The 17,750-nt window shown below is 23.7% G+C and overlaps 1 protein-coding gene and 2 non-coding genes across 3 annotated transcripts; all 3 read right to left on the bottom strand.

The window, feature by feature from the left end:
- Positions 1–3,297: 3,297 nt before the first annotated feature.
- On the bottom strand, positions 3,298–6,278 carry P170DRAFT_463696 (uncharacterized protein; the record flags this gene model as incomplete). Its single annotated transcript, XM_024852184.1, has 11 exons — positions 3,298–3,306; positions 3,383–3,396; positions 3,559–3,614; positions 3,706–3,772; positions 3,914–3,967; positions 4,279–4,301; positions 4,333–4,383; positions 4,446–4,713; positions 4,753–5,447; positions 5,505–5,837; positions 5,941–6,278. 11 exons carry the CDS (start codon positions 6,276–6,278, stop codon positions 3,298–3,300), a joined length of 1,908 nt encoding a protein of 635 aa, XP_024705814.1.
- P170DRAFT_t74 lies at positions 3,650–3,723 on the bottom strand. The gene has a single exon. It is a non-coding gene; the product is annotated as a tRNA-Asn (tRNA).
- Positions 6,279–6,714: 436 nt separating the features above from the next.
- On the bottom strand, positions 6,715–6,788 carry P170DRAFT_t73. Its single transcript has one exon. It is a non-coding gene; the product is annotated as a tRNA-Asn (tRNA).
- Positions 6,789–17,750: the final 10,962 nt, after the last annotated feature.

Raw genomic sequence — 17,750 nt, 5'->3', positions numbered from 1 at the left:
ATTACTTTTATATATAATACCTCAGCCAAACCTCTCTAACCTAAAATAGTATAATTACTAAGCCTATATAAGGATTTTCAATATTTTTAGGCTTAGTAAGCTTAAACCAAGAGCTCTTATTAATTATTTGATAGAATATATTGCCCTAAATATATAAAAAATATAGATCTTTAATTAAAATAAGATTATTTTAGTATATAATTATATTTTTGATAAAATAAAGGTTTATAAAGATAAATAAAATATTTAAATATTTAAACTAGATCTAATTAGATTAGAAAATCCCGAACTATTTAATTTTAAAAAAATTAATAATTTAATTTTTTTTAATTTTGATTGATTTACCTAAAACTACTAAATTAGGGTTTACTGAGAATAAAATTATTAATAATATTTATTTTAAATTTAAATAAGGTAAATTAGAACTACCTAGTAAATATAATTCTATTTATTATAAATCTAAACATGAATATAAAAATTAAATTATTAAATTAAATAATTAAAATAATTTAATTTAATTAAATATTTAAGATAATAAAATTTTAAGAGATTAATCTTTTATATTATATTTTTAATCACCTGAAGTTATTATTAATAATTTATTATTTAATTTTAATAATTATAATAATTTTTATAAACTACTATCCTTAAAAAGAAATAGATTAGAATTATCTGACCTAGGAGCTTTAAAAATGCTTTAAAATTTTGTATTAGCTTAAATTAATAATAATAAATTATATTAAAATAATTTGCTTATTAAGTTAACTAATTAAAATAAAATAATAAATTTATTTTTTTAAGATAAATAGCTAAACATATGCAAAATTAAATATAATTCATCAACTAAAATAAATACCTGGGAAGCTATTTCTAAAACAGATAATTTAATTTAAAAAATCTTATTATCAAAATAAATATAAAAATATAAATTTATTAATTAAAGTTAATTATTAAAATTTAAAATAAAAATATATATTTATAAAGACCTTTAACTAATAAATAATCTTATTTCTAAGGTTATTATCTTACGCGAATATTTAGGATTATTATAGTCTTAATTACTGCTTTTAACTTTAAAATAACTTAATAAAATATAATAAATATATTTTTGAATAATAAATTAAATAAATTAATTTATATATTATTACCTTTTGGATTCAGTTAATAAAATAAGGTTTTTAAGCTAAAATAAACTTTATATAGATTATATTAATCCTTATTACTATAATAATAAGAAATAAGGAATACTCTGTAAAAATTAGGCCTAAAATCAATACCTAAAAATCCATGCTTATTTATAAATAATTATATGATTTTAATAATTTATATGGATAATATTATTTTATTATATAATTAAAATTATTAATTGAAAATTAATAAATTAAAAGATTAATTATTTTTAATATATAATCTAAAAAATTTAAGTAAAATTTATTAATTCCTAAATATAAAGATTATTTAAAACTAGCAGAATTAAATAATTTAGTTTAATTAAGTAGATTATATTAAAAAAATTGCTTACTATTTTAAATTAGCTAATTAAAATTTACTCAAAATATTTTTATTATTTAGTAATTTAAGTAAATTAATAAGGTAGCTACTTATTAAGCTTTATTATCTTACTTATTAAAAGAAAATTAGCTTAATTTTTTATCCTATAATTATTTTTAGGCTAAATATTATAAAAAGTTATAAAATCCTTGCAGAATATATGGCTAAATCTTATTTAAATTATATATAAAACTTAATTTAATTTAATTTAATATAGTCTTAATTTAATAAATTAATTAAAATTACTACTAAGTTTCAAAATAGTTAGTAATACAGCTTATATAAATTTATTATAAAGAATATTATTTAAAAGCTTTATATACTACTTATTTAGTAGACTTATTAATTAGTTAGCTAAAAAGTAAAAAATAATTATTCTATTTATTATTAAAGTAGAATTATGAGTCTTAACTATAGTTAATAAGTATTTTTTATAATAAAAATACTTATTTACTATTGTAAGGTTTAATCCTAAAAAAAAATTATATATTTAATATAATAATTACTAAATAATTAATTTACTTAACAAGTCTAATTTAATTTATAAAATTAAATTAAAATATATAAATATTAATAACTATTAACTTAAATAAGAAATTAATAAAAAATCTATTAAATTAAAATAGGTCCCTACTAATTAAATAATTATAGACAGCCTTATTAAATATTTAACTAAATAAAAATATATAAAATTTATAAACTAAATATAGTTAATATTTAATATCTTATTAAATAATAATTAATTATTTAATATTTATAGTTTTAATTAATAGTTTATTTAATTTAAAATTAAAAAGGTATATTAAATAAGATTATTTAATATTATTTAATTTATTAAAATTATCTAATTTAGCTTTACAACCAAAATTATTTAAAATTTATTGTTATTTTACTCTTACTTTATTAAACTCTTATTTCTATTACTAAATTATATAGGAAAAATAAGATAAAACTAAGCTTAAAATAAGTAAAAAATAAAAAAAAAATTTATTTTAAATTAACTTATCTTTTTATTTAGGAAATTACTAGTTATTAAAATCTAATAAAAATTAAAAAATATATTTTAATAAATTTCTTATTTAAGAAATTAAAAGTTTATTTTAATTACTATAATTAATAGCTTTATTTAAATAATTAATATAAAAGAATATTTTACCTATTTATTTTATAAATTATAAAGTAAATATTATTATTATCTTAATTATTCTAATATTACTTTAATAACTTTATTATAATTTATATATTAAATCTTAATTATTCTGATTATTCTAATTATAAGATCTTAATTATTTAATTATTTAAATAATTAAATATTAATTTAATAATAATCTATAAGATTAAATCTTAAAAGCTTAAATTAATAATATAATTTATAATTAAAGGTTTAAAAGAATTTAATAATTTTATATTTATAATATTTATTTAAGGCTAGATTAAATTAGCCCTAATTTAATTATTTATAAATATATAATTAATAACTTATATTAATTTATTCTTTTTATTAAGTTAATTTATTTAATTAAATTTTATTTATTTATTTAATTAATTTTACCTATCTACATGCATAGCGAATGGTAGGATCTCTAGTCTATTCATTTCAGATCTAGGTGATCTAGATGAACTGTTTACTTCATCTAATCTGATCAATTTCCTTTATTCTATTAAGTCATTTGAAATTTCTATTCAACCCATGTGACCTACCTACCCCATCTGACGATTCTTTTATATAAGAGTTTAAAATATCATTTAGATGACCTATAATCCTATTATATAATAAAAATAAAAAAAATCATAATACTGAAATTAATATAATAATTATAAAAATACTCACTAAGAAGAGAAGCTCTGTATGAATATATATTATTTAAAAATTCAAATATAAAGAAAAAAAAGAATTATTAAATAAAAAGGGTAAAAAAGGGTAAAAAAAGATCTATTTATATTTTTTAACCTTCTAATTTATTTAAGATTATTCTACTTATCTTATCCATTAAGGATCCTACGTACCGTCGCCCGCCGAAGGCGGCACAGTACGCCTTGGCAGAAACTGCCCTTGAGGCAGCCTAACAGAATTGTTAGATTCTAAAAAAACTTTTGCCGTCCCGGGAGAGGATTGAACTCTCAACCTCACAATTAACAGTCGTACGCGCTAACCAATTGCGCCACCGAGACACTTGATTTATCGGGTCGCGTTCTATATAGTCCTCTCTGGTATGGCTTTCTGTAAGTGTCGCCAGGTTGGCTAAATGTATTTGAGGATTGATACAACCACACCCCAATCCGCTCATGACACACCCCACGTGACGCGGGTACTTAGTAACCTCATAGAATTCAAGTACTTTTCTGCCTTTTCTTTACTTACCGCCTTCGGGATACTTACCGCCTAAACCACACGAACTTTTGAAAATAAAGTTTTCTTTTTTAAATATTAATTTTAATATTTTAGCTAAAATTATAAAAAAAAAAGAATAAAATACTAGAAATCTTAGAAAATAATATTGTATTTTAAAAACTAAACTAATTAGTTATAATAATAAAGTAATCTACTTATAAAAGTTTTTTAAGATCTTTAATAAAGTACTTATCACGGGTACTTAGTAAGTACCTGAGTCACGTGGGGTGTGTCATGAGCGGATTGGGGGTGTGGTTGTATCAATCCTCATGTATTTATAATCTCGTGGTTAAAATAGTTGAAGACTACCAACGGGATTATCTATTAATACATACCCCAGGCTGTCTCAGTTGTTCCCCTGGCTCTCACAATATGTACAACTAACTAACCTGCTAGTCGCATAGTTTAATTGGCTCATGTGTAGTGATGTTTCTGCCCGGCTGAACTGTCGGTATACCAGCGCCTTGGGAGATTGAGCCTTCTTCTCTCCTCATAACTATACCCTTCGAGGATATCCACCAATGTGTTCATCTTGCAGAGAGTCTTATAGGCCCCTTTCACTAATAACCACGCGTGAAACCTGCCTTGTCCATCATGTCCGCTAATAGAAACAGCAAGTCGGCAAGCCGGATCCGTACCCCGCGCGTCACCAACGTGCTTCCTCGGATGCTCGCTACTGGCCAGGTGGAACTGAATGACAACTTGATCACCTTGTTTAAACTCTAGTTCTAGCCCCTGTGGTATTGCAAATGTAAACTGGCCGCAAGTTACTGCCGTGGAGATGTTCCAATAACCGTTTAACCACTTACGGCCAAATTTTACTTGACAGCTTTTCCCAGAAAGATATTGTTGTATGTGGGAAATTGATTTTGCCTGCTGGGCAATAGCATCTTGGTCCATCGAGTAACGCATCTGCTGATTCCAGTAATCTCGAAGGTTAGGGTCGGGGGAGTTCCGTAGCTGATTATACGCATCCCGGAGACTTTCGGCCCATTGACGGATTTCTGGATCAGTGGATCGGAGGAGTTCCGTAAATGTCTGCCTGGATACTGCATCTTGATCAGGTGAATCCGTGAATGATTGGAATAGCGGGAGAGCAACATTTAAATGATGGCCAGCCCAGGGCTTGGGACCAGGAGTCGGCAGGTACTTCTCCAGATGTACAGTTGATAATGTCTGAAATAAACAGCACATCCACATTTCTGCCAGGTTGAGGAGCAGCTGGCGATGGGTAGGACAAAGCTCGTCGTGGGAGGCCGTATATAATGTCACGAAATCTGATTTCTTGCGCATTGTTGTATTCCAGATAAAATAGTGGAGGGAAGCGTGTTGACTTTGATGCCGGCGACTTTTATGTAGACGAACTCGATCTTTTAGCACAATGCTTTGGCCAATATAGAGCCAGAAAGCGAGGGCGTTTTCGGAGGGGGAGAGAATATGAATGTACACTCCTGCATGCCGCGAACTGGCAGGATCTTCTCCCACAAGATGAATACTCTTGATACTAAGTATAGACATGAGCCAAATTGTGAATAAGTTCTCATGTAGGCGACTGGCTTACCTCTCAATGTCAAAGAGTCCTTCGTCACAGATCCTTCTCACTGCTGGACTAAGTCCCTCCTCTAGGATCTGCACAACCCTTCTCCGGTCGACATCCCCAAAGAATCGTGTAAACCGTGGGATCTCCCTCCCTGCCGTGGATAGAATATGGTTCAATATAGCCGTACGATTGACGGGACCAAAGTTTGGTAACTCTAGGGGCGGGAATTCAACCTCCAGGAATTTGGCCTTGGCGCAGTTACGAGCGATCCGATTTCGAAGAGACTGAACTGCGACGGAATCCGTAATTTGATCGGCCTCTGTGAGTTGTTCGTCGTCTTCTTCTAGACTTCCACTGGATATAGAATCATCGGAAATACTAGTCTTAAGCTCCACGATATCTTTCAATGTTGACCAAATCGCGCGGTGACATTCAGAGAGGGCCGCTATGGAGGCACCACATCATGGCCCCTTCGATATGGTACAGGCTCCAGCTCTCTTCCACAGTGTAGTCAGTGAAAATCTGATATTGCCGGTACATCATCCTGATAAGGCGTTGTTTGGCAGTCCCTGCCCCTTCTTTGCTGATGTTCATCTTGATTTCATCACAGTAGTCATTAACACGAAACTGGAAGACGAGGATAAAGTAGCCTATTGTCCAAAGCCATGGTAGTAGTAATTTCGTGTGAGTACCGTTCTCTTTGCGAAAGGCCTGGATGGCTGACTCGACCTCGGCGAGATTCTTGTGGCCATAGTAGTTACGAAGGCGTAGCTTAGTGGTTTCTGCATCAATCATGCTAAAGGCGCATTGAGACAGTGCGTGAAGTAGCAAGAACGGGGTTGACTGATTTAATAGATTGTAAGTTTTGGTGATGAAAGCTCTTGACTCTAGAAGACGGGTGATAAGAAAAAAAATCATGACATTGGAGTGGATCTATACTATGTGCCTAGCTACCTACGATGCCCGAAAAGTAACGTGGATTATGTGTTTTTTTATATGCCTGGACTAAATCGACAGCTCAGACAGTAATAGGGTGCTTCTATACTGTAGGGCAAGAAACGGCCATTTGTAGAGTTAACCACGAGATTGCCAGGGAAGAGACGTACCCTGTCGAGAAAAAGACTGACAACACATCAACAATGTGTGTAGTAGTTAGTACATACAGGTCAAATCAAATGAATATGGAGTGAATATTTAAAAATCAAAAGGTAAAGGAGATAAAAAAATAAACCGTCCCGGGAGAGGATTGAACTCTCAACCTCACGATTAACAGTCGTACGCGCTAACCAATTGCGCCACCGAGACATGTTTTAACTAACGTGCTTTATATGGAGTTAATAGTAGTGTCACTTGTGCTTACCTCAGCGCGAAATACGGGGCAACCGGACCGCCGGAGGTGTACTGTAAGGGGCAGCCAAGAAGGTTCTGTTCCGGGCACTTGGTTCCCTTAGATGGATGTACCAAGGAGTTCGGGACGCCTGCAATACGCCTACGGACCGCCTGCTACGCGCTAAGAGATATAAGGAGTTAAAAAACAAGTATAAAATAAATAAAATTAATTATTTAACCTTCTAGAGATTAAATAGATAATTTTTTTTAAATAAGAGGTTTCCTGTGTATAATATTATCGCGGGAATTAGTTTCTAAATATTTTAGTAATTCTGCGGATCTCTGGCGGTCCGGTTATTTTATATTTTATACTAAAATAAATATTAGTAATAAATATATCTTTTTTAATAAAGCAGCCGTCCTTAAATACTTAATATAATATCTTATATTTTTATTTTAGTATTCTTATATAAAGCAGAATTATTTTATTTTATTTTAAAAATTATTTTATACTTAAAATTATTTCTGTAATTTATTTATAGCTGTTATAATTTTAATATTTAATAAGAGATTAATTTACTATATAAAAATTAAAATAATTAAGTATTTTACAGGTATCTGAGGTTACTTAATATCCTCTGTAAATATAAATAATATAAGTAGATTTAGTAAAATTAAATTTTTTTTTAAATTCTTATATTTATTTCTTGTGTTAAAAAAAATTAATTATAAGATTCTGTACTGCCCTGGCGACAGATTTCGTGTTAATTTATATAAAAATTAATCTTTTAGCCAGTTTTTTATTTTTTTATTATTGAATATTATTATAGCCTAAAAAGAGTAAAAGTATATCTATTTTATTTTTTTTTTAAAAAAAGATTCCTCTTCTACTTTTATAAGTTTCTTTTTTTTAAAATCCTGGCAGGAGCCCTGCGGTATATAGGCTAGGCTAGTATAAGGCTAATTTTAAGTGTGTATAGGCCTTTAAAAAACTAAAGAATACTATTAAGTTAGCCGGCCGTCATCCCTATAAGAAAAATAAAGTCGCTACTACTAAGCGGCTAACTCATGGGAGTGTTACTAAAACTAATAAGATAACTCTTCTTCTAGTTAGGGAGGTCTTTTGCTTATACAGCTCTTATATAGCGCGCTAGAGATATTTATTATGCTGCTGAGGCTGCCGCTGCTGAGGGCTTTATTACTAATAAGGACTTATTAACCTGTGTTCTAGAGCTGTTTTCGGATTGTAAACTATTTTTTTTAAGTCCGAGGAGTTACTAGCTTCGGTATATTATTATCTTATATAAAAAAATAAAACAGAATACTAATTCTTTTATAGATTATAATTTTTATTAATATACCTGATCCTGCAGGGGAAGAGATATTTAAGTAAAGAGATAAATTTTATATATTCTTAAATTTATACTATAGTAAGAATAACTAAAATATAAAAACTTTAAAAAATATAAAATTTTTTTTTCCGGATCTTATATTATTTTTATTTTATTTTTTTAAAAATAATTATTCTGTTATTTTTCCTAATAAAAATCTAAGATATTTTAATATATTTCTTTTATTATTAAAAAATAATATCCCTAGTTTTATACAAGATATTTAAGAAGATATTATTAGGATCTTAGATAAAAAGTTCCTTTAAATTAATTATTATTTATTTTTTTAATTTTTTCTAGTCTTTTTTAGAGATTAGGACTATTTTATATTACTATCTTATTTTATCCCAGAGCCCCCCGAAACCGCGCCTACTTTAGCCTAGTATTTTTAATACACGAAAGTACTAGAGTTAAAACTGTAAGTAATATATGTTTAATTATATATTACTAAAGTATGCGAGTATTATATAATTATAAAATATTCTTATAAGCTTGTTCCTATTCTTTTATAAAAAAAATAAGTAAAATATAGGCTGCCTGCGGAAGTAAAAACTTAATAAAAATATATAAGTAATTTATTATAGTTATAGAGTTTTTTAAATACTATTACTAGAGTACTAAAAATAAAATATTTTAAGTATATTAGTCCTTAAATTATAATATATTTTACCTTATATAGTTATAGCAGAGGATACTAGGTTTACCCTATTTTAATCTAGTATAGGAAAAGATAATACCTGTGATTAAAGATAATAAGATGCTAAATAAAGCTTAATAAAAATAAGAAATTCTTTTTTTTTATATTAAATAAAAACAGGCCTTTAGGCTATTCCTTTTTATATTTTATTATTAATTTATAGCCTTTAATATACTATTAAAACTTCTAATCTTATAAGATAAAAAAGAAAAAAATATACTACTGTCCCGTAAGCAGATTATTAAAGATCTGTTTTTTATTAAAGAGATAAAAAACCCTATAAGAAAAAATATTATTTCTGTTTTTAAAAAAGATAATAAAATTCTAAATTTTTATATATATTTAGAGCCTTTAAAATATTTGCTAGATTATTTACAGGTTCTTATATATTTTTATAATTAGGAAACTTAAACTATTTAATAAAATATTAAATTTTCTCTTACTAGTTTTAATATATAATAATTTTTTTTATCTCTTATTTATCTTAGCTATTAATTTTAATAGATTTTTAGACTACAGGTATTCCGCTGCTAGTCTACTAAATTTATAGTTTTAAAAAAAAATATAAAAAGTTAAATAGACCTGTTTTTATAGTCCAGGCAGGCATAGTTAATAAACTTATTTTTTAATAGGTTTTATAATTTTAAATAGTCTGATATATTTGCTATCTAATTTTTTAGATAGTTTTTATATTAATAAGTTTCTTTTATTAAGTAGGACCTTGTTATTAACTTAAAATATTATTAGTTTATAATAATAATTATAATATTTCTTCTGTATTTTAATTATTTACTAGAAATGTTCTTTTAATCTTTCCTAAAGATTATTTATATATTTTTATTATTACTTAATTAATTTATATTATATCTCTGTCTCATAGTCAGATAGCTAAAATACTACAAGGGTATAATCTATTAATACCTGGTTTAGGGACACACCTAAAAAGGCATAGGTTAAATTATTATAAATAAACTCTATAAATAATAATTAATCTGCCCAGTTATCTTATTAAAAGTTTATATAATAATATAAGTATATTTCTATAATCTAATTTTACTATTCTGTTTAACCATCAGTCTAGGAATAAAATACTATATTTATTTAATATTTAACTCAGAGAATCTAACAGAATTTATTCTAGTATTTATTTATAAATAATAATCTCTTATTACTAATTAATCTTTTTAGCGCTTTATATTTACAAATAATCTTTTTTATAAAAATATTAGCTAATTATTCAGAATTAATAATATCTTATACTAGGATATATCATATTATTTTAATAAACCTGTTTATTAAAACTAGGATTATATCACAGACAGAATTTTTGCGGTCTGCTAGCGGTAAATCTATAATAAAATTAAATATTATTAATTATTATAGTCCTTCTAGGACTAGTAAGGAATTTAACTACTTATACTTATAATAATATAAGGCTTTATTATATTAATAAATAATATAACTGGTAATATAATCTACTATATTTTTTAGTATAAGATCTTATTAGAAATACTAATAAATAAAGTTTAGTATTTTATTTTATCTGAAATATTTTATAAAAAAATTATTATAATAAATATATAATAGCTCCTGCTATAGCGTAATATCTAGAGATATATATAAAATATCTTTATATTATATAAGGCCCTTTTTATTAAAGCTTTAAGCCTCTAGAAAAATAATTTAACTAAATAAATATTATAAATTAATTATATATTATATAAAAATATTTTTAAGCTATATTTGTTATATTAAGGCTTTAAGATCTCTAGTACTAAATCTATATTTAGTCTTTCTGTAATTACCCTGCGCGCTAATTAAGCTTATCTGTAAGGTATTATTATTTTTTATTTATTTATTAGTTTAATTTACCCGTGAATTTATTTATATATTAAGTTAATATTCCTGTAAATAATTATTATTTATTTATTTACTGGTCTGATTTTTTTATAAATTAGTTTAGGTATTAACTTAGCTTCTGCGTAATACGGTATAATCTAGAATATAAATATTATTAATTCTAATTTTAATATTACTCTTTAGAAATAAAAATTCCGGATTTTTTCCTATTTTTTAAAATAATCTTTTAAAATTTATCTTATTTTATAAAAATAATTTTCAAAGATTTTTTAGTTATAGCTTTTTCTGGAATATTAGTAATATTTTAATATTTTGTTTTTTCTTAGTACTTAGCCGGTAATTCTATTATTTTAATAATATATCCGCGGGGTTTTTATAACCAGGCTTATACTTAATTATAAAATTATAAGCTATAAATAGCTTAGCTTATCAGGCCTGTCTTGTATTTAAAATCTTTATTATAAAAAAATATTTAAGATTTATATAATTAATCTGTATACAGACTGCCTGCGGTCTGCTTATAAGATAGTACTGCTATATTTTAAAATACTTAATAATTATTAATAATTTTTAATTATATATTTTTTACTATTATTTAGTATTTTTAAACTTTTTTAAATAAAAAATAATTAATCTTCAGGTCTCTCGCCTGCAGGATCCTTATAATTTATTTACAGGTTATAAAAAAATACTAGCTATTATATAGCTTAAAATATCTATAATTATAAGGTATTACTGTTTAGGGTTAAAATATCCTAGTATTAATAGTTTTATAAATATCTTTTTTAATTCCTTAAAAGCAGTATATTTTTTAGATTTAAAACTATTCCCCTGTTTTTAATTTTTTTAGTAAGTCAGTAAAAAGAATAATAATTATTATATACTAATAAATAAATCTTTTAAAGAATCTAGTAAATCCTAAAAATATCTGGATATTATAAATTAATTATAGCTTTAGCTACTATATAATTATGTCTAATTAGAAAGGATTTAACTAAATCCCTTTTTAGCTAATAATAAAGCCTAAAAAATAGACCTTTTCTATATAGAATATATATTTTAATATTTTCACAAAAAGATTATAGCGTTCCAGATATCCTAGTATCTTACTAATATACTAGATATATTTCTTTTCTGTTTTTAAGAAAATAAGAATATTATTAAAATAAATAATATAGTAATTATTAAAGATCTCACGCAGCGCCTTATTTATATAAGCCTAGAATATAAAGGGAGTATTATATAGTCTAAATAGTATTATTATATACTTATACTGTTTATAGTAAGTTTAAAAAGCTGTTTTTTATTTATTTTTTTAGCAGATATATATTTAATAATAAGTATTATATAAGTCTAACTTCGTGAAAACCTTAGTATCTTTTAACTAATCTATAATCTTATTAATCTATAAAAATAAATAATAATTTTTAATTATAATCTTATTTAGCCCCTAATAATTTATATATAATTATAGACTACTATTAAGTTTTTCAATATAAAAAATAAAGACTATAACAGGTCTGCTGGAGGGCTAAATTTATTTTTTTTTAATTATTTCATTTAAATAGTCTTATAGCGCCTTTAACTTAGTATAGGATATATTATATAAAGGTTTATATAAAGATTCTATACTAGGTTTTAACAGGATAATATATTCTATTAATCTTATTAATATAGATACCGCCTTTTGCTCAGAGAATATTTTTTTAAACTAGATATATTATTTAGGGAGACTAGGAGTTTCCTAGTCTAATATAACTGTCTTAAGTAATATCCCTGATTCTTTAGCGCGGTAATATTATTTAAATTAGTAGTAGAATATTAAACTAACCGCAGGCAAACTACTACAGTATTATTAGATTTTTATAGTAATACTAAAATTAGGATTTATAAAACTTATCTAGCTTCTGCTAAATATAATATTATAATTTATTATATTAATAATATAAAATTATATAATATAATTATATATATTATTATTTAAATTAAAGATTTTTATATTTTTCTAAAGTATTTTATATTAAAATATTATCTAATTTCTAATAAAGTAAACAGGGGCTAATATCTGACTAGTATTAAACTAAAAGTCTCGCCCCTTTAGCTAGTAATATAATATAAAATTATTATTTACTTCTATATCTAATAATATATTTACAGTAGCTTATTTTTTTTTATATATAGTTAAATATCCGCGTGGAAAGGAAAGAATTATAATAAAATATTAGATTTAATTATATTAAAGATTAAAGGCGCGCCTTTTTACTAAAAAAAAAAATTATCTTTTTTTTTATTATTAAAAGTCCTGCTTCACTAGAGATTATATTTATAAATAATTTTTTATTTTTTTAAGAATAATAATTTCAGGAATAATATTCTTCTTTTTTATAAATAAAATAATATTTATCCTTATTTAGGCACTCTCTCTCTCTCCTAAAAGCCTGGCACTTAAAATAACTATTTTTTTTTTCAGAATACTTGTGTTTCGTATATAGTATATTACTATCCTAAGAAATTAAAAAGTTACTTTAAAAAAAAAAAAACTATCTTAAGAATTCTTTTTCTAAAAAAAGTTTCTCTCTTAAGAGGAATATTTATTTCTAGAGAATAATCTATTATATAACTATAGTATTTAATAAGATTTCTTATTTTATTTTATTAATTATTTATATTATTCTACTAAGGCATCTATTTTAACAAAGTTTTTTAATTTTTTATTAGTTAGTAATTTAAAGGCTTATTTAATATTTTTCTGAAGGTCTAGTTATAATATTTTAAAAAAATAATTAATAAAGAATTAGTTAATATCCTTTTATATAAGCTTTATAAAAAAAATATATTTACTTAATATAACTTAAATAAGTTAGTTAAGGTCTTACCTTAGTCAAGTAAAATTATAAGTATAAGTCTATTTTTAGTTTCCTTTTTTTTCTATTTATTCTATTAAAAAGATCTTAAAATTTTTAAATATTATTTTCTAAAGATCTTTAGGGTGTGTTAAATACCATAAGTTTTAGAGAAATTCTGATAAATATGTTTTTATATATAAAATTTTTATTTTTTTATTAAAAAAAAAACAAGATTTACTTCTAAAATAATATTTTAAATTTTAAATAAAATCTCTAGTTTTTTAAACTTAAGATTTTTTTTATTTTTTTCTAGGGTCTTTATTAATATTACCAGTATATTAAGGGTTATTTATACTAGCGGGAGAGCCGCAGGCTGATCACTGGCCTCCTAATAACTAAAGGACTATTTAAAATAATAATTTTTAAATATTTAAATAAAAAAAGATTATTATTTAATATAAGGGGTTATATTACTTCCTCTGAGGCAGAAAGGAAATTATTTAAAAATATTTAGTAAATATAGTATTCTTATTTATTATAAGATCGCCCGTGTGTAAATATGATAGCAGTAAGGCAGAAAATAAAATAATTAAAACTATAAAAAATAACTATAAAGATTCTATTTTAGGTATTTAATTCCCTTAAATAGATATACTAAGGAGTTTAAAATACTTATAATACACTTACAGACCGCCTGCTACGCGCTAAGAGATATAAGGAGTTAAAAGACAAATATAAAATAAATAAAATTAATCACTTAATCTCCTAGAGATTAAGCAGGTAATCTCTTTAAATAAGGGGTTTCCCGTGTATAACATTATCGCGGGAATCAGTTCCCGAATACCTCGGCAACCCTGCGGACCTCCGGCAGTCCGGTTACTCCGTGTTCCGCGCTGAGATAAGCGCCGGTGACATGTACACAGCTCGCGTGTGGCAGAAATTCGGGAGGATTTTATTCCGTGGCGGAAAATGACTAATTTGATAAAACGCTTCAATTCAAAACAAACGATTTCATTGGCTATAAAAGAGTGATAATTTCATATGTTATTCTACTTATTCTATATCTTAATTAAAATAATTTTTTAAGGCTATTTATATCGCTTTCTTAGAGGTTAAATTAATGAAAAGATTATTAATTTATATCTTTATTTTATAATATGTCAGATTGTGTGATTTTAAGTAAAATAATAATTTAATTAATTAATTATTTTACTATTGACTGAGGGTTTATATGGAGGGTTCCTTTGCGCAGGAACAGGATAGAGATGTCAAGGTGCAGGCTGGCGGGTTGGTAGAGTTGGTACAGCAGGGGCAGGCAGGGCAGGTGGTCTGACAGGATTAGGCGGGCTAAGTTTATAAGATCTTTAATTATTATTATAGTCAGGCTATATATAAGATAATAAATAAAATATAACTTAAAAAGCTATAATAAAATCTTTAATATTTAGATTTTTAAATAGTTAGGGATTTAGGACTAAAAATAGGTTTTTCTAATTTATAATTTTATTTAATTTTAATAGGTTTAATAGTGCCTTTAAGTTTATATTATAATAATATATTTTTTTTAATTAAATTTTATTAAGGCTAAAAAAAGCTAGATTTATTAAAGTATTAATAATAATAATTTTAAATAATTTATTTAATATACTTTAAATAATTGATAGGCTTAATAGTAAGATTTATATATTTAATTTATTTTATTATATGTATTAAATAAAAGTAGCTATAGCTGTGATAATTTTAAAATAAATTAAAAATATTTTTAATTTTTTATTCTTTAAGTTTATTAATTTTAATATAAAATAAAAGAAGATTTTATTATTTAAATAAGATATTTAAGTTAATAAAAATAAATAAACTTATATTAAATATAAAATAAATTTTTATATTAAGTAAGAGTTTTAAGTAATAAGTATATAAATTAATAATTTTTTTAATATAATATAATTTTAAAATATTTTAATTTAATTTCTTATTAGGCTATTAAGGTTTTAATATATTAAATATTTAATTAAATTAATTGGTTTTTTCTAATTAAGTAGGCAGGATAACATTAATAATTTATTTATTTAATATAATAAGCTTAAATAAATAATATTTTAGCTTAAGTAAACTTAGTAATAATTTATATTCTTATAATAAATTATTTTATATCTTATATAACAGAACAGTTACAAGTATAATAATTGTCACGGTGCAGACCTGAAGGCACTGCTAAGCCTGCCAGAACCAGATAGAACTACTGAACCGGAAGAACCTGTCTCCGGTCCTAAATCCCTAACTGCTTAAAAGCCTAAATATCAGAGATCTTATTATAGTTCTTTAAGCTATATCTTATTTATTATCTTATATATAGCCTAATTATAATAATAATTAAAGATCTTATAAATTTAGCCTACCTAATCTTATTAGATTAGCTAGACTACCTATTCTGCCTGCACTGCCTGTCCTTATTATATTAATTTTACTAACCTGCCAGCCTGTACCTTAATATTATATAGTTTTTACTTATAAAGCCAATACCTGTCTAATATATCTAAAATTCTGAAACTTTTATTTTTTTAAGGACCCTAAACTATTTACTTAATATATTATTAAATATATTAAGAAATAATATATTTATTATAATTAAATTTATATATTAATAATAAATATTAATATTAATTAAAAATATTTTTATTAAAAAGTCTCTTATCTTTAATAAGATGTGAATACTACTGTATACATTATTATTTTTTAAATAAATTATTAAAAAAGTTTAAATCTTAAATTTATCTAAGCCTTAATTAATAAAAGTATAATAATTTAATAATAAAACCGCATAATTTAGATTATTATATTTATAATTAATATCCTGGATTAGATTTCTAAATCTGTTATTAAAGGATCCCTAACTATTTTAATAAAAATATTTATATTAATTAATCTTAGATTTTCTGTTTTTATCTATCTTTTTAAATAATTATCTAATTTTAATAAGTTTAAAATATTAAATTAGATTTTTACTACTTTATTTCTTAAATTAAAAAAATTATAAATTATAAATATTTTTTTATCTTCTAGGCTTATATAGCCTATATTTTTAATTATTTAAAAAGATTTTTTTTATACTTAAATCCTCTTATATATTAGAGACAGAGTTTACTAGCTAAAAGATTATACTAAGATTTTAAAAATATTTAATTATACTCAGAAAGACTTAAATTATATTTGTAATATTTAAAATATTTTATATAATTTAAAATAAAAGAATTAAAGGTTTTTTATTTTTTTTATTAAATTTTAATAACTGATTATAAAAAAGAAAATAATTAAAAATAATCTTTTTATTCTTCTTAAAAAAGCTATTAACTAAAAAATAAAAATTATATTAATTTATTAAGATTTATTTATTAAAAATTATATTAATTTTATTATTTTTTATAAAAGTTAAAAAATTATTATAATTAATATTTTTATAATTAATCTTAAAAGCCTACCTTAATTTTAATTAGAACTAATATATATCTATAAATCTTAATTAAAAATACTTAAAATTATTATTTTTAAAGCCTAATTAATAAATCCTTTTAGCCTGTTATTATTATCCTAAATCTTAATATTATAAACTTTTTTTTAGCTTATTACTTATCTTCCTGTCTTAAAAATAATATCTATAAAAATTATAATAAATACTTTTATTATAAATTAAATTAATATATAATTAAGGACTACCTTAAACTAAATAATTACTTATACTAAATTAATTATATTATATGTCTTATTTTTTTCTTAAAATCCTATTTACCTTTTTAAAAATAATCTTCCCTTATATTCTTATCTTACTCTATTTTATAAGGCTTGCCTGTATTATTACTGCTCTAAGTTTTTTAGTCCTAAATAATTCCTTAAATAAAATATTTATACTTTTTAGACCTAAGTAAATAATTAAAAAGGATTAGCCTAATTTAAGCTATAATTAAATAAACCTTTCCACATATATTTTGTGGTAGCCTCCTACTGGATCGCAGAATTAAGATGATTGAAATTGATTGTTCGTTTACCTCTCTGTCTCTTGATCTCTCTGCATCGCTTGCCTTAAAGAGATATATATCTGCCTTTTTTTTATCTTTCTGCCTCTTAATCTCTCTATATTGTTTATCTC

The sequence above is a fragment of the Aspergillus steynii genome (assembly GCF_002849105.1).
Source record: "Aspergillus steynii IBT 23096 chromosome Unknown P170scaffold_3, whole genome shotgun sequence".
Lineage (NCBI taxonomy): Eukaryota > Fungi > Ascomycota > Eurotiomycetes > Eurotiales > Aspergillaceae > Aspergillus > Aspergillus steynii.
This window is presented reverse-complemented; position numbering and strand designations above follow the sequence as displayed.